Source organism: Tachypleus tridentatus, chromosome 11 (assembly GCF_004210375.1).
Source record: "Tachypleus tridentatus isolate NWPU-2018 chromosome 11, ASM421037v1, whole genome shotgun sequence".
NCBI lineage: Eukaryota > Metazoa > Arthropoda > Merostomata > Xiphosura > Limulidae > Tachypleus > Tachypleus tridentatus.
In genome coordinates, this window is record NC_134835.1 from 82,539,110 (window position 1) to 82,564,991 (window position 25,882).

At 30.1% G+C, this 25,882-nt stretch overlaps 1 protein-coding gene across 6 annotated transcripts in view; it reads left to right on the forward strand.

Moving 5' to 3' along the window:
- The window catches only part of LOC143232609 (tyrosine-protein phosphatase 10D-like), a 119,884-nt gene that overhangs the window by 68,905 nt on the left and 25,097 nt on the right, over positions 1-25,882 (forward strand). For all 6 annotated transcript variants that reach the window (XR_013017627.1, XM_076468231.1, XM_076468235.1 and 3 more), the window contains 11 exons: positions 1,912-2,080; positions 2,609-2,869; positions 5,590-5,733; positions 9,854-9,979; positions 11,317-11,459; positions 12,321-12,462; positions 13,310-13,588; positions 13,927-14,208; positions 20,355-20,482; positions 21,645-21,737; positions 25,680-25,746. Coding sequence is in view for 5 of the 6 variants with exons in the window: in XM_076468231.1 (XP_076324346.1) it covers positions 1,912-2,080; positions 2,609-2,869; positions 5,590-5,733; positions 9,854-9,979; positions 11,317-11,459; positions 12,321-12,462; positions 13,310-13,588; positions 13,927-14,208; positions 20,355-20,482; positions 21,645-21,737; positions 25,680-25,746 (1,834 nt within the window). In the remaining variant the exon portion in view is untranslated. The remainder of the gene's footprint in view (positions 1-1,911; positions 2,081-2,608; positions 2,870-5,589; positions 5,734-9,853; positions 9,980-11,316; positions 11,460-12,320; positions 12,463-13,309; positions 13,589-13,926; positions 14,209-20,354; positions 20,483-21,644; positions 21,738-25,679; positions 25,747-25,882) is intronic.

The following is a 25,882-nucleotide window of genomic DNA, read 5'->3' on the forward strand; positions in this document are numbered from 1 at the left end:
CATCAGCAGAAACCTTTGCCAAATATTTTGAGACCATGTGGTTTGGATCTCTTCAATTTGTTTTCTTAACAATTACATTTCTTGATTCCAAATTAGATTATGTTAACACTACTCATTGTATTTGACTTGGCTAATAAAACATACTACCTTTAGCTATAGCAGCTTTTTTGAAATAATAAAAAAAGATTCAAGTTTAATATGATATAAAGTCATTTTAGTTGATGTTTCAAATGCTTTATTTATATCTTGATGTTAAGAAATATCTCAAACTCAAGCTACTCTCCTAATGAACCTCGCACTTTTATTAAAAACTACTGTAGTATTTCTCATAACATCATATGAAGCATTTTTGAATTTCCAAAGTTAAAGTACCATTACATAATATTAAGCTTAGGATGTGTAGTTATGTAAGAATTTATGTAGTAGTTATTTAAACTAGTGTCATTTATTTATAACTTTATCATTTAAATTCTGTATTAATAAATATTCAGTTTGGAATGTATGTTATGTTAGAAAAAACTTGCTTTGTTCATGACATGTATTTTCATACACTGTTACATATAGTTTCCATTTAAACTTGCAGAATTACTGAAAGTACTTATATATGACATATACATCATATTGTGTCTGTGAAACTGAAATAACTTGTGAATTTGACTCCAAGTTTAGTGTAGGCTTACATAATTACACTGGATTGTCATTTATATGTAAACACCTATAGGCATAACTTCATTTCCTCCTGATTAATACATTTGTTTAGTTGAAGATGTGTGTATTATATAATCAGTACGTAACAATGTTAGGTAAAATATTTTATTATTATGATAGGTATTATTTGACTTAAGGTAAAAATTATTAATTCAATACTGAAAGTAATATCTTTGAAATATACTGAAATTTGTAACAAGTTTCTCAAATTGCACATGTAGCTTAAAATATTTTCGTAATTAAAGTCATGGTATTGAAATAAATATCTGAATAAAAATGTATGTAATTTTCCAAGAATGTAAATATAAAATTGACTTCTATTTTTTGATATTAGTGTTGAAAAAGCCTGATAAAATAGAACTTATAATCATCTGTAAGTGCTGCAGGTAACATGCTTGTGATTATTCTCTTCAAATTTGGAATGATGCCATGGTGCTTTTGGTATTAACTATTTTGATGTTCAACCATGACTGCTTCATTTGTTATGGGCTTTCTGATTGTATCTGTACCATAATTGTAGGAATTTATCTGTTGATAGTATCTGTAGAAACTAAACTATTTCTTCCAATTATATCTTTATCTTAATATCTTAATTGATGTCAAATACCCAACTTATCCTGTATATGTAGTTCCTAGATATTTTAAACTTTTTACTGTCATGGAAGCATTTTATTTCTGCATGAAAACTTTCAATTGTCTTATTTATTCTTTAGGTTATTTGTAGTTGTGTCATTTACAAAGTAAGAAGCAAGTAAAAAGATTCTGCAAAAAACAGTATGTGCTTAGGAAAGCTTTTTAAAGCAATGTTGCTTATGCCAAGTAAAATAATAATAATAATGAGTCATTGAGAACAAATCAAAATGTGTCTAAAAGAGATCTTAATTGATTTATATTTTTAATATTTTCTTATATTAATGCACAAACCCTCTTGGCCCTCTGTATCTAATAACATGTAATTTTTGTTGATGGTATTTATGCATCAGTTTCTTTGTTTTCATTGTCTCTCATGGTTCTGTCAGGTCAGGTTGTTCCCATATTTTGAGTGAAAGTGGTATTTCCAGCTGAATTACAGAAGACATGCATAGAACATTCATGCAGCACCAGTTCTACCCTAAACTGTTTTGGTTTGTGATCCCTCAGATATGTACAAATATATCTTGATAATAACTGGACTATTTTTAATTGTATTTATTTCCATTTCAGGTTGAATATCAAGAAACTGAGGACTTTAACAGCAATAAATATGTTGAAGTAATTCAGGAAACACATTATCATATTAATGACCTTTTACCAGGACGAAACTATTCAATTAGTGTGATTGCTGTGAGTAAAGATGTTCATAGTGATCCAAATCTGGTTCATCAAGTTACACGTAAGTTACTTATGTTTCATTAATTCTCAATGATAGAAGTAATTTACAGCTTATAGATCTTGATTTCGTAACTTTGTTCTTTTGAATGGTAAAATGATAAAAGCCGTGAAGTATTAGATGAACTAGTCTTCATTTGAGCTTCAGAAATGAAAATATTTGTTTTTCACCTATTTGAAAATATCTTGACACTCAGTATTCTTAACAAGAAAATTTGAATTAAGAATACAGGTGATATTAAATGAACCATTTTTGAAACTAGTTCTTACATTTTATATATTTTTAAATTAATTAACATCCTTAACAGATTCTACTTATGTACTGTAATATTCCAGATTTCTTAGCTATGTTTTTGTATTGTTTTTGTACAGACTTGACACTTATTTTACTTAACCTTACTATTTATAAGTAATGCTAGGCTTAGAATAAACTACAATGCTTCAATATTTTTTTATTTTTCATGGTACCTAATACAGTATAATTCTTGTTGTTTCTCTAAATTTTCATTGAATTTTTATTTAACCTTCCCAGGACCTTCATCTCCTGTAATTGAAACTGTGGAGTCACATAATTCAGGCTATAACATATCCTGGAAATCTGATGTCACAAGTCACCAAGATGCATATCTAGTTGTTTTTATTCGTAATGATACTGGGCATGTTGAGGAAGAAATCATTAACAATCACTGGCTAGTTTTGAATAACTTGTATCCTGGTGCAATTTATGAGATTAAAGTTTATGCCTTAAGTTATGGACTGAAGAGTAAGCCTCACAGTTATTTCCAAACAGTTTGTAAGTATCTCTAGCAATGAAATCTTTGGACAAATTATGGTATAAAAGTATTATATTGCACATTAATAACAGTGTTTTCTAGCTAATCTAGCTTTTGACTACTGAAAATTATTTCCAGTCATAGAAAGTCGCATAGGCATTTGTTTTGTGCAGAGAGGTATAAAGGAATCCTTAATCACACACAGAAGAATCAGTCAAAGGGAATTTTCTATAAAATTCATTTTTAATCACCATGAATGTTTGTTTTCAGTTTAGGACACTAATTTTACATTATATTTTATATATGTGTGTATTTTTGAATACTGTTGACTTGTTTTTTACAAAACAAAATAATTTCCATCAGATTTCTTCATGAAAGTACAGATGTGTGATCAGTAACTGGTTAATTCTTGTCTTGCTTCAAAAGGCACATAAGGCTTTTTCTTAACTGTGGTTTTTTATGGAACAAGTAGATGATACATTCCTTGTGAATGGGATTACTCAGCTATCCACTTGTATCCATTATATAGTAAAAGATTGAATAAATGTGGGTAAAATATTGTACTCAAGAACACAACAACATATTGTGAGCAAGCTTTGGACTCCAACCATTTCACTATGAGTCCAGAGCATTGACAACCTGATTATGCTTCCACATAAGTCATGTTATTAGTTTTGATAGTTTAAACATACTTATATGTAGGCCTGTATTTTCATATGATAAATACAAATTAGAAAATATCATATATGCTTTTGTCACTCTGTGATTAGTTCTTACTATCTATTCAACATGATTGTGCCAGATGGACAATCAGTCATTGCCTGTATGTTTACCTAGCAGACCTAACAGGGTCTGGAAGTTATAGGATTTGGTTTGCAGTCTGTAGGCTACAGGCTTGTATCCTGTCATTCAACATACCTTTTCACCTGTGGGAAACATTATTATGTGGCAGTCAAGCCTAGTGTTCAGTTAGAGTATCACAAGAAATAACAGTGATCCCACTGTTTACTGTCTTCAGATATAGTATCAACAAGATGCAGTTCACAGTTTTATAAAGTAATGAATCAGAATTATTTATCTTCAACAGATCTCAAGTTCTGTTTTTGGAATTGATATGTATTTATGGTATGTACTTAGGCTCAGGTTTTGTATACTGATTATTGATGGTGCTGTGTGAGAGAGATAAACTCTGCTTCCATCCTAAAAAAATCTAACCTATTTCTGCTTTCAAAGATGTAAGTTTGGACCTCCTATATGTCAGCACTCTGTGCGTGCACACAACAGTCACTGCCCTTGGTACAGCCCAGTGTCGGCTGGTACATGTGACCCTAACATAACTTATTTACATGCAAATAACAATACACATAATTTGATATAAGTTTAGAGGGTAGGAGTTACCATAAATCACAAGTGATTAAGGAGATATACAAGTGGAGAACACACTCACTTATATCCAATTACTGACATATTGTATTGTGGCTTCTGAACTTTATAATGTTTACATATTCTTTGTATGTCTTCAAAAAGATTTGTAGCATAGAGGAATTTGACATCGTATCTGTAATCATGTTTCCTTCTTTATGAAGTGTTCAGGATATCCATTGTTAAGGATGGTTTTAATTATGTTTTTTTTTCATTCTTCTAAGCACTTTCCCTATTACAAATCTTGTTCACTCTGGAGACTAGATGATATATGATGCTCATATTTATATTGTTTGGATAGTTTTATCTGTAATTGAAGTACTTTTCCAGTATTTTTGAATTTATGTGGTATATAATTGATATTTGGTTAACCATCAAATGGTTATCTTTTGATATTTTTACTGTAAATTGATTTGCTGAATATTTTTAAATTCTAGAATCTTTCATTAGTGTATTTCTATATTACAAATGTATCATCAATATATCTGAGTTAAATCCTATCTTAAGGGCATTATTTTCAAAATGTTTCATGCAAAAATTACTGAGTACTGATGAGGGGATTAACATATAGCTAGGCCTTTTATTGATATAAAACATTGTAAGTTATGTTATCATGGAGATATTTTATTTTAAGTATTGGTGCATAAGTGTGGGTTGGATACACACACACACACAAACTGATTTTTCTATCTGGTGAAGTTATCATTGCAGAGTCTTTGCATAATCTTTTCAGAATAGACTGAGTTCTTAACATATGATTTTTGTCCAATAATCATGATAGTCTTTCTACAAGATACATGAATCTTTGCAATTTCTTTTAAGAAAAGGAGGATGTCCTTGTATGAATACATCTGGTAAACCACATACATTTTGGCTCTTTTGTAGTATACAATTAGTTGATTATCTTTTTTCAAGTTCCTTTTGATATTTCTTGAGTTTTTAAAACTTTTGCCCTGAGTTGGTTGTTAATTTAAACTTTATGTTCTTGCAATGGCCACTTTTAATTAGAATTATGACTTAGTAATGTATTCTTCTTTGCCTATGATTGCATTATACCATTATCTATTTGTTGAATTGTGATTTTTCTTTAAGTCCCAAAATGCAACCTTTACCATTAATGTCATATATTATTGGGAGTTCATGTTTTGCAGTTTTTTGTCTCAATGATTACTTAAAATTTAATTCTGAAAATTATTTTATTATTTTGATACAGTAAACTATTTGAGATTTTTATAATTATCATTAAAGTGTAGCAGTGTTTTTCAGATTTTTTTGTAGTTTTGATTCCTAACAAATCACTATTTGATGTTTTGTTTAGATCCCAAACCACCAGAAAGACTTCAAACTGTTAAAGTTACTAATTCTACGATACTTTTAACATGGGAAAAACCATCAGATTCGTTAGTTGAATACTACAGAGTTCGATACAGACCCACCAGTTCTAAATTTTGGAGAGACATGGGTTTGTTGCACTTTATTTACATTTAATTCAGCGGCTAAAGTTTATACTTTTGTTATTATTATTAGATATTTCAATATGTTCCAGAATTATAGAACATTTAAGCAAATAAGTAAAGAAATATACCAAATTCAGCAAAAGTAGTTTGAAATTTTAAGAAAATGGTAAATTAATATTTTCCATATTGAAGCTATCATCAGTTTTGTTATGACTATTACCTTTAATTTGTGAGCTTTGCTAACAACATTACTGAAATCTGTTTTTATATACATTAGTTCAAAATCAGCAACACATTTCTAAAGTGATTACTTTAATGAATGTATCCAGAGCTATATATTTTAAGTTTTGTTGCTTTTAAATACAGTTTATATGAAATTTTGTTGATGGTCACAAGGTACATAGAATAATGTGTTGTGGGTTTTAAGATAACTATTTTATAAAACAAATTGAGAAATAAAGCTATAAATTCATTTTATTTGTCTATTAGAATTAATGTTTAGTTTTTTCATAAGATATTGTACTTGTGTTTCAGCTTATATACTGATAAAAAAATTACCCTGTTCAGAAAGGTATTTAATCCTATCATATAACTTACCATGTCATATTTGGATGAAATGTTTTAGCAACTTTAACACTTCTGATTAACATTCTGAAGTTAGCTATAACCTAGAATAGCCTTTTTCAAAGTGCTTCCTTATTTTTAAAATTTGATGTCATTCTGCATCTCACTTTTAGACAATTACAAAATAATTTCAGATTGTGTATAGAAGTAAACAATAATGACAAGTAGATATGTTACTCAAATAACAGGATAAAAGAATATATAGATTTACAAAATTATGCTTTTGTTCTTTCATTTAAAAAAATATTCTAAAACTGTGGTTTTTAATTATCATTAAAAAGTTAGAAGTTGTTTAAAATGATATGAGATGTGGCAAAACAGAATTCTGATACAGTATATTACTTTTTCTCACTAGTACAGCTTCTGGCATTCAATGCTGCTCTCTGCATGCAAACATGCAGAGATGTGTTCCATAAGATCATTAGTGGTTTTTTTTTGCTCATGATATATTTGCATTATTAATATGTCCATTCTAGATCATACTAACCCATGAACATACACGGGTAAAAAAAGAAGGGGACAGCTGCTTATCCCTCCTGTCCATTTGATTGAATAAATCACGGGCTTTGCTTTTCTATACTGGGTTTTTGTGGTCACCCATTGCATTGTCTCCAGTGCTGATGATCCTCTGGACTCTTCACCATGTTTTTTCTCCTTGTTCTTCTAGTGGAGAAGGGAGTACTTGCTACTTTACAATTTGAGTTGTTGGGGTTTGGAACTATGAAGGAGTCCTCCTGAATGTGTTAAATTCCATTCAGTAGGTAGTAGGGTTGCTTGTATAGATAGTGCAGTCCTCCAGTCATGAGCTTCACCTCAGTGTGGTGGATCTCACAGGCTGATGTCATGCAAAGCATTTGTGCAGTTTTATTTTGAGGGTGAGGTTTCTTATATTTTATTGATGCATTTCACTTCCATGCTGGACTCGGGTGTTGCTATTGTCCTCCAACCTTTCTGTGGTCCAATCCAGAGGATAATGTTGTTACTTTGGAGAGGATCTATTATATTGCAATTGATCCCTTTGATTGGGATTCCACATCCTACCATCACCTGGTGTCAGTTTCCAGTGAGTTGTTTTGATTTAGAGCTGGACCAATTAACGTAAATCCTCATAATGTTGATTGTGCTATCTCTTCCTCTCGGTTTGTCTTAAGATCTCCATCTCCGTCTAGTGGACCCCAGAAGTTGTCTTTGCATCCAGTTTCTATGCAGTTCGATCTTGAGGATAATGTTGATTGAGGCAACAGTTCTTTCTCTATTGGTTCACCTCAAGGTGTTTTTCACTGCCTAAAGCTGATTTTGTGCATCAGAGTGCCAGCCTGATTGAGTTTGATGTGACTTGCCGTGCTAGCATATCTCTTTCTTCCCCATTACTCAGATTTTGGGTTCCTGGATGGTTGGTCGGTTATGGATTTGGATGCATGTACCCATGTCAGAGATCAATTTGCACAGTACATCCTTCCAGTGCACTTAACTTGAGATGAAGACAGTGTAGACCCTCCTCCTACCATGTGTCAGAAATTCTGTTCCTGATACTACTTGGTTTTGGACTGGAGTTGACTAGCCAAGTATAATCTATTGCACCCTAGTTGCTCTAAACTTTGGAATACATCCATTTTAGCTTTTCTCATATTCCTGTCTATAGAACATTCTGCTACAGTATTTCTTTTATGGACTTTAGCTTCTGGTATACTGTGAATTAGATTATGATCTGACCTTTTTTTCTCTCTTTTTGGCTTCCTAAATATATCTATACAGGACAAAGACAAAACATAGAATACTGTGTCATAATTCACTTTTAAGTCAGACCATAGCCCTAGTGTAGTATCCCATAGTTCTTATGTTGCCTCTGCCAATGACTGTTCCAAATAACACACACAAAGAAAAGAGCTTCCCACCTCATACTAACTGACTCCAGTATTTGTGTCACTCATTAAAGTGAACTTGTCCTTTTACAGAGAATAGACATAGGCAAAGGGTCAAGCAGATACAAGCTTCTATGCAACAACCATTGTTGCCATCAAACCTGTAGCTAAGTAAAAGGACTGGTGCATGCATACAACTTTCTTATATTTCTTTTACAATAATGCTATAGCAACATGCTATATGTAAGCAGCATATAAATTTTAAAAAAATTACATAAACAATTATGTCATTCAAAATATACTGTATGCTAGTTATTTAGAGGTGAACTTGGCAGTAATTTCCATTGCAATAATCTAAATTTCAATAGTTAATGTTATGTGTTTTATTAAAAAGCTCAGGCTAAGTTGCTTTTTGTAATTTGCTTTGTGCAAAATATTTAATCTTTTCATTGAACAACAAGAATAAATTTCTTGTGTGATTAAAAAAAAGTTATGGGAATTGAGTACAAACTATAAAGCATATCTTTCATGTGTATGTTATTGAAATATAAGTTGTTAATAGTAAAACAGATCTTTTTGTATATATCATATAGAAACATGTGTGCTAATAAAACACTTACTAAAGAGATGAATATATATAACAATGTGAATAAATAATGATTCTAATTATACTTCTTTCCTCTAAAGGACCATCTAAATAAATTTACAAAAATAGTACATAGACCTGTTTTGTAACTTGACTGTAAATTTGTTTTTTGTCTAGTTGCATTTATAACAGCTGAAGTATTTTTACAATTTGTAATGTGTAACTGTTGTTTAATGTGTTTTTTTCAGCTTTATGGTGTTCTTACTTTATCTATTATTTTATTTTTCTTTGAAATCCTTATTTATTTTTTATCATTCTTTTTGATTTGATTTCCAAACATTATTTTTTGTTTTATGTTATAAATTCAAAGTCTGCTATAAATCTCAGGCTATACTTTGTATACTTATAATTGCCATGTATTTAGTAGTGTGTATGTCTTAGCTTTTAATGATTATTGTTTTAGTTTTCTTGTTCATAGTATAGAAAAATTAGAATTTGTTATTTCAGGTTAATATTAGGTTTAAACAGAAGTTTTTAATAATGTTGGTTACAGCTTTCTTAATAAATATTTTTTGTTCTTTACTGTATTGTTTGTAACAGTGGTAAACATGTAAAATTACAATCTCCTTCTGATTAATTTTTACCAATAAAAACTAGAATTGTACATTTGTTATAACTTATCTGTACGTAGTTGAATTAGATGATTTAAAATAAATCTCCAAACATAAGGCAAAGGCTTCAATAAGAGAGCTAGTGATAACTGGAAAAAGTCAAGTATGAAAAAGTAAAAAAGAAAAAATTATATAGCTAAGTAAAGAGTGTGTGATCACTTTTATGTGCTTTTGTGAGTCTATATTTATTATCACATGGAAAGATATTTTGCAAGCAAAGGTCTGATTTTACTGTTTTAATTTTATGGATGAAGAGTTTATGCATATATTTTATTTCAAAGTAAACAAGTGATGGAATAAGCTGGATATTTATGATTTTGGTTATTATTTGTGATGTTATCTATTGTGTTTCAATTAAATATTTAACGTTTTCTAATTTCAGGAATTGTTAACACTACTTCTTCTGAAATACGTAATTTAGTCCCTGGTGAACAGTATATTGTTAGGCTTACTTCTGTCAGCAATGATGTAGAAAGCAAAATAATTAAGGAAATAGAAAAATCAATGTGTAAGTATTTTTTTCTGTTTTTTTAGTTTAACTTTGTTGTTGTAACCACATCATGTATTAACAAACAAAAAAATGAGTGCACAGTTTCACTACAACAATGATTTATTGATTTGTTATTTACTATAACGATTTAATTTGATTTTATAACAAATACAGAGAAAAATCTTATATCTGATTTTTATATGAATTTTCATATTACTTTTTCTGTTTATTAAAATAAAAGGAATTTTAATACTAAGTTTATAAGAGATAAGTACATAAGCACACTTATTGCCTGAAGTGAAATTGAATAAAAATAGGTAAAATAAACTGTGCTTCAGTTTTCTTTCTTGTGAAAGTTTATAACTTTAGTGATTAAAATTAAACATAAACTACATTATGTTAAACTTCTTGTCTGCTCAATAATATGTAGGAACAAATTAATGTCTCAGTTTCTTCAAATGTCTGTATAAATATAGGCTTATTGTTTTGAGATAACCCAAAAACTATACATACAAAGAAAACTGAGTGCTATTCACAAATACGAAAGAGAAAATTACTGTCAAAAGTGTCTATTATGATGTTGTTGTGTCACATTCTTGATGATTTTGGTGTATTTCTAATACAGAACTATATATTTAAGTTGTCAATTAGATGTTTTAAATTCCCTTAAGCAGTACTCCTATTTGGAAAGTACAGAGCTATAGAAGAAATGTACAAAATATTGCAATTTGAACTTTTGTTTTGAATTTGCAATAGTTTAATAATATTCTCCCATAACATATGGCATTTGCAATGCAATTTACATAGTATACAGATGTTAAACAGTGTTACATAGCAAAATTAAGTTACAGAGTGATATCTTATTGCTCCTGAGGTTTCATTTTATAATGTCAATAATCTCATAAGTGTCTACAAACATTCATCAATACATGCTCTTTATTTAAAAAAAAATTCTGTGTTGTGTATCTTGCATGTGAGGACTCTACTGGGCCATCACTAAACTTAAATTTGTTACTGTAGGTTATAGGTGAATAGGTGAGTATTACAAATGGAAATACATTTAGTTTTGTTACATTAATTCCTTGAGGGACAATAATTTCAATATAGTTAAGTGTTATATGCCACATATATATATACACACACACACACACACACACACCTGAATATGTATGGGCTATCTCCACTGTGCCCCACCACAGGGATCAGTACTTAAGTTTACTGAGAAGTCTGTTTCCTGGTTATTTCAATTTGTTTAAATATTTGTATTATTTAGAACATGTTAAAATTTTTAAAAAATTGATTTTATGGTTATAATATTAAGCATTATCTAGATATTTGTGTTCTCTGTTTTCCAGATCCTAATTCAATCAGACACGTTCGTCCAATCCTGGACTCTTACAATGTGACTTTTCAGTGGATTGCTCCACAGGGAAAAATAGATTACTACATTATAGTTTATAATACTGTTCTAAAACCATTAGCTCAATATTCACAACAAGTAAGATAATCTTAACTTATATACTTTGTCATATTTTAACAAGTTTTAAAGTTGTAATATCTTACTTTTAGCTGAAGGTGTTTTGTGTTGAATTATGTAAAAATATTTCTTTATGTCAAGAATTTCATTTTCAAACACTGAGTATTAAAGTATAATAACTACAGTTCTAATATAATCTATTCACAGTTGGTAGTTTTAACTTATACCCAAATGTTATGCCTAATAACAAAACAATAGACTTGAATATATTTTACTCATAAACTGTGTAAGTTGTCAAATGATTAGTTAACACTGTATGAGTTTGATACTATATGATGCAGTTATATAATAGTTACAGAGATCTTCCCATTGTGAGCCTAGGCAAACAAAATTTAAGCTAAAGAGCTTAAAACATACAATTGTGATATGTCTTCTTTGTTTACAATGTAAATATAAGGCCATAAATAAGTTACATTCTGTATAAGGTATGTTTATTACTATACTTTGTTTTAGGAAGATGTATTGGTTTATTTTTTTATGTCAACCAAATTTTATTCTAGACAGCTGAACTGAAGGAACTTCAAGTATCACAAACTATAGTTAACAGTTTGTTTTTACCTATTGCATCATGGGCCAGAACAAGATATTTATAAATTTGTGTTTAGTGTTTTGATATGTGAATAAAGTGCAAAAACATAAATCTGTATACATAGTTACTTTAATGTAATAATGATGAATGAAAATCATGAGAAGAATATTCATGTAATATTAAATTTTCAATTTTTTCGTTCTTTAATGCATTTTAATACTGTTTTAACTTCTCATTAATGTTAAATAGAATAGACGTTTTTGTGTAACCTGACAATAATTTTCTTTGTACAGGTTCCTGTTAATGGCACAAGACAAGGAAAAATAGTGAGTGTAATTGTTGGAAAATTGAAACCAGGAGAAGTATATTCCTTTAATTTCTTTGCTGTCAGTAACAGCTTAAGAAGTAAAGGAATTGGCATCCAAACACGTACAAGTAAATCTAGCCTTTTTTTTTTGTAAACTTTTATTACAGTTTCCTTTTACTGTAATTTCTGTACCAGTTTCCTCTGATCACTGATGTAAATATTATTTATATGAATGGTGTGAAAAATCGTTTGTATTACATTAAGCTCCATCAGTATTCACATATTTGCACCTTTAATTATTAGTCATTCACTAGGATATGTGCATAACTATTCTAGTTGTTTCACCAAATAGTTGAGGATTTATAGAATGAGCTTACCTGATATTGTTACAAATCAGAGTAATGCCATCTGCAGCCTCACACAAAAGATGATGCAGTTTATTTGTCTTTTTATTTTGTCTATTAAATATTCAGTGAACTGTTTAAAAGAGTATTATATATTTTTGCTTTATTGTTTAATACAAGTTAGTTTTGACAATTATTGCTTATTTTAATATCTCAGGATTCACTTATAACAGGCTATTAGTATACCAAATAAACACTTTTATAATATTATTATTTTTTATTATGATCATTAATGTTGATCTTGTGAACTTAAAATTTGTAAAATGAACTAACATTTTAATTTTTTGCTGAATGTAAGGCTAAGGAATGTATTATTTTAAGCTAGCTGTAATCTAATGTGAAGTTATTCTTTTTACTATAATTTATATTTCACTGTAGAATGTCATCAGTTTACCTTTTCTAATAAAATGAGTAATATATATTGATGTAATTAGATGTTTTATGAAGATTAAAATATGTTTAATAAGAATATTTTTTAATATTTCTCAAGTATACAACAGGATGTTTGATTATCACCTGCATGAATTCACATAGACACAGATGTTGATTTTTCAATGTTTTGTTTGTGCAGTGCCTGTCATAGACTCTGTAATAAACATAGTTATTGATGAACGTGAAACCCAAACCCTAGGGATTAAGTATACCCCAACACCTACAAGAAACGTTGTATTTGATCGGTATCGTTTCCAACTTAGCGATTTGACAGTGCCAGCCCAGGAGAAATTTCATAATGATACAAATCGATTGGTGATTTTCGACAACCTCTTGCCTGGCCATCTTTATAATATTACTATCTGGACTGTGAGTGGTGGAGTTTTTAGTATGCCCATATACAGACAAGCTCGATTATGTATGTTTCATTTTTTTATTTATTTAGTTTTTTTAAAGAGTTTATTATTATTATAATCTATTTATTAAATAACGATCTGAGGTAAAATTGCATTTAATATATTTTGCAAAAATTATTACATAATAGTGTCCTAACTTTAAAAACCAGTTAACTCATTTGAAATAAATGGCTTTTTCAATAATAATTGATACTCTCATAACCTAGGCATTATAAAATACAAGTTATCCTATTTATGACAAGACCAAAATAATATTTTTTTAAAGCATCTGATATAAGAAAAAAGGAGACTGAGCAAATTTTTTAAAATTTTATCTTGCTTTTTATTATTTTCTTTGTAGATCCAGAGAGTATTAAGAAAATCAATGCTACTATGATCACTGAAACAGAAATTAGTTTAACATGGGATGAACCATTTGGTGATAAGGATGTGTATGAAGTACAATACCTTGATCACAAAGGAATCTTGCAACAAAACATAACACAAGTTGAGAAAATATTGTATACTCACTTACGCCCTCATCACAATTATACTTTTGTAGTGACTGTCATTAGTGGGTATGGTACTTCTACTATTCATAGAAGTTTGCCATTGTCCAAGACACTTGAAACTTTAGAATCAGGTATTTACTTATTAAAGTTACTCACAGAATATATTGAATAATATATCCTGTATAATATATATATATAATTGTAAAAATTATCTATATTTAATTCTTTTTAAAATCACTTTATACACAAATACTCATAGAAATATTAAATACATAGGATATCATATAGCTTATAATATTAAGAAAAGGAGATTTTAGAAACTAGCCTTAAAATAAAGATACTTGTTCTAATGTCTTGTTGTATGTATTATGAATTTCTTTGGTTACTGATTACAAGTTAGACTTTTCACTTTTTGAGTTATTGTGATCATTTTATACAAAAAGATATTAAAATATAAAGTGCTTATAAAAAGTTTCACAAAAATTACCATTTAAATCTACAGTATAAATCTGTCTTTAAAACAGTTTCAGAAATTTCTAAATTTTATTTTAACCATGGCAAAAAAACAAACTAAAACACTCTATTTTTTTAGAAACATTTCAAGTGTAACATTTTAGTCAATAATTAAATTCTCTCTAAAATGATCTTGTCTTTTGAGTTTGTTTTAATTCGTTATTAACATTTTCCATTCAGTGGTTATTTGTGTTTTGTACCTTTTCTTAGTATGAAAACAATTGCAGGTGAGATGATTTGATACCTTGTAATATGCTCCTTCTTTCTTTTACTGGATTTTTCTTTTCTGTAAACTTAAGTTTTAAATTCAATGAGGTAGAGGTTAAGAAAGCTGTGTGAGCACAATGAGGCAAAATAGTTTTTTAACATGATATAACAGATAAATTTGACTATTTGAGAAGCGTTATCATGTATATTACTTTGACTTATTTTTTCAAGTGGTCTGTAATGCATGAAATGAATTTCCTTTTAGCTGGAGAAACCTAGAGTAATTTTTATATTAGATATTTAGATTTTATATTATTTATAATCATAACAAACATAAAAAAAGAGACCGAAACAAGTGCAGTAGTAAAGTGGTCATTCAGAGTGATTTTTAGAATCCAAAAAGGTCACTTGTTTACTGTATTTAATGAACTTAGAATGATAATAACTGACAGTCACAAGGCAATTTAATTACAAACATAAAAACAAGACAGTGACACAAGTAATACCTATTATACAACAAAATCTATTTAAAAACACAAACATGCATTGCAAGAAAATGTATATATTACTCCTGTTGTCTCAACATTTCTTTCTTCTGTTATATCCATATTATGATTGGTTTTGTACTATACTTAATGTATAGAGTCTGAAGCAATAAGGTAATTTATTATTATTATTTTGTGACATTTGTATACTTATTCAGTGACTTATCTTGACTTATTGGGAACTAGCTGGAGTGCTCATGGCAGGATATCTTCACAATGGCAATATGTTGATGGGAGCCAACTAACTTGAGCTTCAACATCCACAATCTTAGTAGAAAAAGCCAATTAAGATTTAGAATGAACCACTTGTGAACTTTGAAGAATCAACGACTAGACAGCCACCTACTATCTCTTAGACCTAATAACTGACATGGATAAAACACCAGAAGTACTAGCACGACACTCTCTCCTTACCCTTAGGTCAATCAATCTCTGATAACTATAGATCTAAATTCTAAAATCTGAGAATCTGTGGAACACAGAAACTCTACAGTTTGGGTGGAACCCATGAATATGGATAGAATCTATTCTGGGTACTAATGTACTGAGGGGCTGATATGGAGGGCCAGGAACCTCAAACAGGGCTGAGCGAATGAATCTACAAGCCAACAATTGAAACAAGTATGTAAATAATGGTTCCAACTCATCAGTAATAAATTGGAGATCCTGAGAATCTTCCAACAAGGTTTAGTGTTAGGAAAACAACACACCGCATGCTAGAGTGATAAGTCTGTAGACGTACCTCTGTCTCACCAAGGGACATTGATCTTTTCAGGTGCACTACCAACTCACCCTTAAAACCCATAATTTTGAGGAGCAGATGTAGTATCTGAGTCAAAATTACATAGTTCTGACAACCATGGTGGTTAAAGTCTAGCTGTCCCATCATGTAACTGAGTGGTAAACCTCCCTTCATGAACCACAATGTCTGTGGATAGAAGGAGAACCAATATTTGGAATCAGACCTCATAGTTTTCAAGTACATGTAAACTCAAAATCCACTGGGGAAAAACCCAAAACATCATGCTCGATATACCAACTGAAGAAAACAACTCAGAAGCAGGTGACCCCAAAATGCCTTCCTTTTTGATGTCTTGTACAATATATTCTGATTACTTTTATTTGGGACAACTTGTTGTCAAGTAAGTTTTGTTTTACAACAAAACAACATTCAACCAACTGCTATGTCTCTGGTAGGGATTCAAACCTCAGACTTCAGCATTGCAAACCTGTCAGCCTGCCACTGCCCTACATAAGACTGAGAAGCAAACAATATAAATGAAGGTGCTGGAAAATATCTAATGAAAATTCTTTCCAGAATACGAATGGTCTTGACCAAAAATGACTCACTTTGACAATGTTGTGTGATGCTAGATACCAGAGATGGAATAGGAGAAACATAACTTGCCTCTTCTCTGGGAAATACTAATCTGAGAATGGAAGGCACATTGACATAGATGGAGAGTGTCATGAGACAAATATCACCAAGGGCAGTTTAAAAGTTTTGGTTTAAAAGACTGGAAGAAGTGAGAAAAAGTCAGACCAATGTTTAGATGGACAAAGGAATGGACTCTGGTAGCTGAGTAATAGATATAAGTGTGAGAGGAAGTAAATATGGTTAGAAATACATTTTCAATTTAGAAAATGTTAACACTTAGGATTAATGAAAAGTTATCTTGAGACATTAAAAGTTGCTTTAATTGTATGTAATTATAAGAAAAATGCCTATTAAATATGCAAAACAAAAATGTGAAACTGCAAATTTGCATGCATCTCTGCATGCATTCAGTACACTTTCCTGCCAAATTTGGTGAAGATCCAGCAAAGTAACGGTAAAAATGCCCATAAAACTGCAAAATACAAAACTGAAAATATGCATGTTTTTAACCATGGATCCCTTGTACCTTCATAACAAATCTGGTGAAGATCCATTCAGACCCTCCAAAGTAGTTACATGGACAGATAACAGGGACTACTACTATATTTTCTAGATTTACACATACTTTATTGAAATTCATTTAACCAAACTTATTAATGTAGTTACACAATAAAAACAGGTATAGTTAAATGAAGGGTTAAACAGTAATGTGTAAAGATGCAATATTGTATGTATTCATATGAAAAAAAAATGATATAGAAAATTAATCACGATTTATACTATACGAGTTCAGAGATAAGGTTAAATATTAGACTAACATCAAAAAATTTTGTAATTCTTCTTATAAAACTGTCAGAATGATTGAAGTGTGGTTATAAACCTGTTTTTACAAAATATATAATGGTGAATCTTATGTAGTTTGCCTGATATTTCTTTATAAGTTGAAATATGTTATTTGCTGCTGGTACTTTAAAATTGAGAAAGTGTGGGAATAGCTCAATGTATTTAGAAGTTTATTTTTTTCTTATAACATGCTCTCGTATGGCTTACATAATATAGAATAAGAGGTCACAACTCTTATCAACTTAAACAACATGGTGAGTATGACAGATATAGTATATACATAAATTATGTAACATGAACTCTTAATGTGAAAGTAGTTTTAAATGAATGCATTTAGTTTCTGTCAAACTTTTCACCAATGTTATGAAAATAATCAGGTAGAAAGTTACTTTCCCATCACATATTGGAATGTATTTAACAGTAACTGAAAAATTGTAACAAAAATAAATAATGTTCTGGTTTTCATTCGGATTTTAATTACGAATGTTACTTCATTTCCAAAAAGAAATTTAATATAAATGTATTAAATAGGTCAGTTAGGTTAGTGAAATCAAGTAGAGAATGTATTAAATTACAGTATGTTGGGTAAATTAAAACGTATGTTGTAAGTTACAGTATGTTGGGTAAAATGTTTTGAATATTTGCAGATGACATAGAGTATGTTGGAACAATGTATCAAAACTATATTTTGACATTGATTGTAATTTCATAGGGAGTGTGATGGTACTGAAAACTGATCACTTTTGTGAATGATATGTAATAGTCCTTTCTGATGCAAAATATTCTTACAAAGATTGTTAATATCTGTTCAGGTCACTGATCTAAAATTTCAAGGTAAGGATATACTTTGTACTTATAGCATTGGAAATCAAAGGAATATGAATAACTTACAGGGCATTAGGTTGGTTTGTTTGCTCTGAATTTCATACAAACCTACACAAGGGCTATCTGTGCTAGCCATCCCTAATTTAGTAGTATAGGATAAGAAGGAAGGTAGCTAGTCATTACCACCCACCACCATCTCACATTATAACACATGGCTGAATGAGTGAGTACATTTGGTGTGACAAGGATTTAAACCCACAACTCTCAGATTACAAGTCAAGTGCCCTAACCATCTGGTCATGCTGGGCCAAAGGTCACTAGGGCAATTCATAAAAAGACCTGCAAAAGGTCATACAAACTGTGGCATCTTGTAATGAACAAGAATCCACAAACATGTAGATCAGTGGCAAAAGTTTCCACATGACACAGGTAACAATCTGAAACATAACCAACAAGGGTCTCCATCTGAAAAGAACCACAATTGACATGTACAAAGGTTGTTTCAAGGTATATCCAGGAAAGGAAAAACCAACTATAGAAAAATTGTAAATGGTACATGGCTAGAAAAAAGGCATTTCTTGGTGACACTCACCAAGGGATATGAGTATGTTGATAACTGTAACGAATTTAATGACATTTTATACGAGTCAATTTGTAAAATAAATTTTCAGAAGCAGTACATGGGACATATTCTTAATTGTAACAAGTATCGTGTCATTATTTACCAGTTAGTGACTGAAAAACTATGTAGAATGTTATGAAACATTTTCAAAAGCATTCATATTCATCATTAGATACTGTACCAGGGACAAGTTAGAAATCAGGAGAGTTGATAGAAATGACCTTTTGTACCACACAGGAATACTAGTTTTATGTAGGAAATGAAGCCAGTAGGGTAGTGGTTCACCAAGATAAGGCTTCATATCATACCTTCCAATCAACCATTGCATAACCTCAAGAAGCTGGAGAATGAAAGGATTTTTATACTAGTCAATATAAAAACATACCAATCAAATCATTAAATGTAGCAATTACACATTTATATATACATACCTTTACAAAGGCTCTGAGGAACCATTGTTTCATACAATAGATGAATTATGGTAAGCATGCAATGAGAAGTGCTATGCTTTGGACATGACAGTATAATGATGGAGATGGCATTATTGACTGTAACAACTCGGTGAGACTTCAAAATTATTTCAGTATAATGCACTCAACCACCTGTCATTAAATTCATATAGCTCTAAGGTAAACAATTAATTTAGATTCTGGTGAATAATGAAATTACTAAATGAAGGATTGCTTACTTATTAAGAAATTGTAATCCATTTATTTCATTAAAATGATTGTTGTGTTTTTTGGGAAACTGCATCAAAACAAAGTAAATGTGATTGAATATTCCATTATATAAAATAAATGTGTTTATACTGTGTTTTTGACATTTAATTAGTGTTGTATTTTATTTTTACAGAAAAAGTAAAAATGTTAAAAATAAATTTATAAATGATGAAATATTTTGTTTTATAATTTAAATCAGTGATTCTTCAGTTTTCAGGCTTTTTGCTTAAATATTTTTTTAAAATACAAACCTGGGTTTAACGAAAGCAAACTAAAAAATTCAGTAGAAGAATTTTTTTAACACATGCTATTAATGGGAAATATGTGGCTGTTTTTTGTGTTATAACTGAAGATATCTGGTGTGATTTTTATTGTTGAAGAAAAGCACACAGTAGCAGGTCTATGCATGTGAAGTTGAATATAGAAGTGAGAAAACAGTGTATATATGTACTCAGGAAGCTTAGATTTAACTTATAACAAATTTTATAATTTTTATATTAATTGATTTTGTATACCACTGACATTAGCTCCAGGTTCCACAGTTTGATAATCCTTAAGTATGAAAGCTTACGACATTTTAATATTGGTGAGACAATATATGTTTTTCAAATGTTTTAATTTTTAGTTCCTGGAAAAGTTCATTTTTTCAAAGCCATTGATATCAGACCATCATCCATAACATTCCAGTGGTATCTTCCATCAGATGACTATAATGGAGTACTCACAGGATTTATGGTCAACTTTGTTTTGAAGGTAAGAAATATTATCTCTGTTAAAAGCTTTAAAAATATAATAAGTAACATTTTTCTCCTAATTTCATTATACCTGGCAAATGTATTTTTAAGAAATTGCTTACAAGTGCTTGAAACATTTACACAAAATAAGGCTGGGCTATTAATTTCTTTATTCTATGTAGATTAACTGTAATTTTTTTAAATAATTATTTTTGCATTTATAAACCAATTTACATGAAGTAATGTATGGCTGACAGTCTAGACTTGAACCTGTCTTTGAAGTATGCTATGATATTTTTAAATTTAGAAATCAAGACTTTTTGGCAAAATGATAAATGGAAAATAATACAAATCTCACTTGCACTTTTTTCTTTAATATATGCTGTACATTTCTATTTATCAAAAATATACTTTAAACTTTAAAAATTTACGACACTGTATAGTAAATCTGTCATGCTTTAACAATGAAATTTAGTACTTTACGACTATTTCACAATTCCAACATATGGAAAGTGAGTTTATTGAAGTATGATATTTTTGAAGTATGAAATACCAAGCTATTTCAAGGATCAAATGTAGAAAATTTATGAAACAAATAAAGTTAAACAATTTTTCAAATTGTAAATACATCTCAAGTTTCAGTGATTAAATTGTGAAAAAACATCTTTCTTTGTAGAGCTTAAATGTGGAATTAAAAACACACAACACTTTATTAAGTACAAGTGCTAACAAGAAGTTGAAAGATGATTTATCATTTGTATATTTTTCATTTCAAATTTGAATATTATATGAAGTTTTAAAATGCTTTATGAACTTTTTATTTTTTCATTCTCATTGCAATTTGGACTGTTTAAGTAGGAGTGAAAAAATCATACTTTATCAAGTTTTACTGTTGAGTCCAATTAAAGCTGTAATATCAAATAGATTGTATCACAAAGTACTAGAAGATATTGATATTAAACTGGGGAATGTTATTTTCATAGAGAAGTGTGGATTTATTCATGCCTACTTTTAACTAACATAATGATATATTTCATGTGTACTGACAAAAAATCTGTTACATCTGTGTATAATAAATGGGTAGAGAAGTCTTTAGTAACTCTGGTCTTAGCTTAAATACAGATTTTATTAATAAACTATTAAATATAAGTTTATTTTCAATCTTTTAATTGTTGTTCAAGGAATTAGAGGATTCTCATCATCATATATTCAGACCTACAAAAACCATGGGAACCATACTGAACCTTATTCCTGGAAAAACCTATGTATTTGAGGTAGCATTTTTATATACAGTTTTATTAAGATAAATGAAAAATTTATCTGAAAAACAATATCATGATTTGTTGATTACAAACTTCCATTCACAAGTTAAATGTAATTAGTTTTCCATATGAGCAAGTTGATTCTCTGTGTATGACGTATTAGTTTTAAATTTTTTTATTGTTGTTTTTTGGCAAATTTACATTATTTGAATTGCAAAAACGACTACTTTATGTAGTTTTAAATTAATATCATTAGTGGACTTTTTAAATGAATAAGTTTCATATTTTACCTACCATATTTAATATTTTAGTTCTGTGATTAACGTGTTCGTTTTTATTGTCCACATATAATGTACAACACATCCCTTTTTAAAATTGTAGGTATTAAAGTGACACATTTGTTTGGATACTAACAACTTGTTAAATAAACAAAATTCATAGGCATGTTTTAGTAAAAAAGAAAAACACTAAGATTTATTAAAACAAAATGTGCATCAAAATCTGATTAAAGCCAAACAATTGTCATTAAGAAGTAGATAAAAACAAATGTCTTGCATACAGTAGGAATTAATCTTACATACAAAAATTGATGTTTAACTGTATTTTTTTTAATATTTAGTTTTAAATTAAAAATTGTATAATGTATACTACTAAAATTTGAAGTATATTCCACAGTTTATACTAAATTTATTGACATAAAATCATGCAATAGTAGCTCAATAAAATTTTAGTGCAAGTCAACAAACATGATGGCATTGCCTTTGAACTGTGATCTGTGTGGAAAGGGTTAATCTCTTGTCACCATAGGTGGACACCTACTTCTGGTCAGTCACCACTAGTTTAGATTTTAACTGCATTTTCTTGGACTTTTCCATTAAACTTTCCCCACAGGCTTTCATATACTGTGCAGCTAACTTCATCACCTCATCCACATCTTTTGGTGTTTTCTCCTTTAGGAACAGTAACATATCAGTTGTGCATATGATCATAAACTGTTTTTTTATCAGTAGATCTGCTAGTTCCTCAAAACTGTTATCTCACTTGGCCATGCTAGTTTATCTTGTAAAATACCTCTATTGATGTGCCACAAAATGAAATACAGTCTCTCCAGTGTCAGGCTTGACTTCTCTGGATTTTCACTGAACACCTTTCTCAGCATGTTCATAGCATTTCATCAAGCCCATTTCTAATTTGTTATAGTCCATGGCATCTTCTGATGTCATGACTTCATATACTTGGGGCTCTTTTCCTGTGAGAAATGGGCTGAGACAGATTGCCCAGTCACCTATGTTCCAGTTTTTACATTGGGCAAATTTTTTTTTATATTTCTCCGGGAAAGCATCAGTGTCATCTTTCTGTTCTTTAGATTTGAGAGGCTTGATTTTGTTGGCCCTGACCCCATTGTCATTCTTGAGTCATCTATCTTTTTCTTGGGGGAGCTTGGTGATCTCATTTTGTGCTCTTATTTTCTCTGTTTCCAGTCTCTCCTTTTCTTCCTTCTCTTCTTTCTTAAGTTGTGCTCTTAATCTCTTTATATGCAATGTCTCTTCTCCCTTTCTTCTTTCTATCTTTGTACTCTTTCTCTGTCTCTCTCCTGTCTTTATTCTTTCTCTTTCTACATCCAGTCTTTCCTCATTTTCTTCTTCAGTTTTTCTCTTTCCTCTTCTTCTTTAAAGTTTTCTTCCTCATTTCTCTGCCTACAGTTTTCTCTCTCTATTGCTTGTTGCTATTTAACAAACTGTCATAGTTCACTGTCTTTTAACTCTAAGACACTGTCTTGTTTGTAGCCATTTATCAAAGTCTGTTGACATGGTTATGTATTGTGACTGTAATTTCTACACTACTTTTGCTACAACTGTGGTTGTGTATATATACATATATAGGTCTATTTATTTGTTCCTTCATTCAAAGTCCTTTTTTTTTATTCTTGTTTACCACTGAATAATTTTGACTAACTCACCAAATATTGTGATTTTAATATGTATGTGTGGGCTGGAATCCTTTTACAGTAGATGTCTGTGACTTATTGGTGGTAAATTCAAAAAATAAATGGACAGCACACAATTCACTTGTTTTAAAATAACATATTCAAAACAACTTGAATGCATGTATACACTAAATAATTATTTTTTTCTTGTGAAAAATCTGCATGGGCTAGTTTAATTACTTTAAAACAGAATTGATTAGACATTATTTTTTCTTTACTGTGCTTTTATTGCACAATCTGTGATCTGTTCACTTACCTTATATCATGATTTATCATAGTTGTATTCTGAACTTTAAATAATCTCCTTTTGTCAGAGTCCACACAGTTGGGTTCAATTACTTTAGAACACCCTTTCACAGGGCAAAGTGTTCTCCTTGTATCTGTTAAACTTTGAAACTTGCTTTCAGTATTGCCCTTTACAGCTAAACTAACAATATTACACAGTCTAACTTCGCTAGTAATTTAGCATTTTCTGATTTGATTTCTTTCTTATTTATAAATTGCACATAGTGGCTAACTGCCAGTGACTTGGTCTAGATTTGCCTAGTTACCTCTTATTTGACTTTTCTTTACTGAACATGCACTTGCTCATCACTAATATGTGTAATTTGTTCATTGAGGCCTCAAACATTCTTTAAACTATTCATTGCTATAATGGAACAATACTTACCTAAAGTAAAGAGAAAAATGCCAAAGATTCAAGTAATTTAATGCCAAAAATATTACTAAAGCTTATTAAAACAATCTTACTGCATGCACAAAATATAGTTTGTACACAGTTATATAATAAAATTTGTCAAAACTTACACTTTTAAAACAAGCTTTCAGCACTCATGTCATAAAAGCTAATCAGACATTAAAAATTAAGTCATAAAATTAACTAAATAATAACACACTAAACATTCTTATATCCAGCAAAGCCCCTATGCCAGTGACATGTTACAGTCGAGTACAGGAATTATTTGAGCATAACCCATGAAAATCACTTTGGTATGTTTCACGAGAGCTTACTATGCCATATTATTTAAAAATGCTTTCAAACTTCAGTTGGTACATGAAATGCAACCAGATGGCAGACCACAGTGCATGATATTTGTGGTAAATCTCTTTTGACCCCACAGATTAAGACAACACATTTCTAGCTTATGTACTGTTTAGACTACATTTCATACCTTGGTTAAAGTGATTTGTCATAATTTCTGTGTTTGCTGCCCAGAAAACTTCCATGGCATCACTAAAATTGCCTAAAGGTGAATATGTGGTGCAGTTTCATGTGTGACACCATTATTGTTCCTTTCTGTTTTGCTGAGAGCACTGTTATTGGGAACATGTACCCTGCCATCCTGGAAGAATTTGTTGTCACAGAACTGCAGGAAATGCAACCATGAAAAATCTTTCAAAGAACGTTGTGCCATCTCACTAGAATTTGTTGCTGAGACACTTTCTAGATGAGATATTTCCAAGGTGAAAGATTGAGTGGAGTTGGGCCAGTTATGTGGTTTTTTTGTATTTGCCAATTATCACTCCACCAGAATTTTTTCTTTGAGGGGTATATTAAGGACATTGTGTATTGCATATCTATAGAAAACATCACAGGGCTAAAGATCAGGATAACAGATGCTATCACCATGCTGCAATGAATGTGTACTGAAATGAAATATCAGTTAGATCCACTGAAAGCCACTAATAGTGTTCATGTAGAAGTCTACTTACATACCAATAAAGACTGCTTGAGTTGTGCTACAAGATCTTCAAAACTACTTGTTTGTATTTTTTTAGTTATTTAATAACTAAATTTTAAAATAGGAAAGATAATTTGGACCACCCTCTGTTAAATACATAATCTGAGATGATAAGCAGGATTTGATATGTCAATGATCAATACATTTTATTCTAATAACGTTTTTGTAGGTGTTGATAGATGTTTACCCATATACTTTACTACAACAAGAATTTATTTTGCTTAGATTCAAGCACTTACACAGGTTGGACCTGGGAAGAAAGTGATTCATGAAGAAACCATGCCTATTTGGGGTATGACATATTTTTTCATTGTTGAGTTATGTTAATAGTATCTGAAGTTTGTTTTACTTTTCAATAGAAATTAGTTTTATCTAATTAGTTTGTAGTCCCACAGTATAACTGTATGGTTCTGATTAAAACCACAATA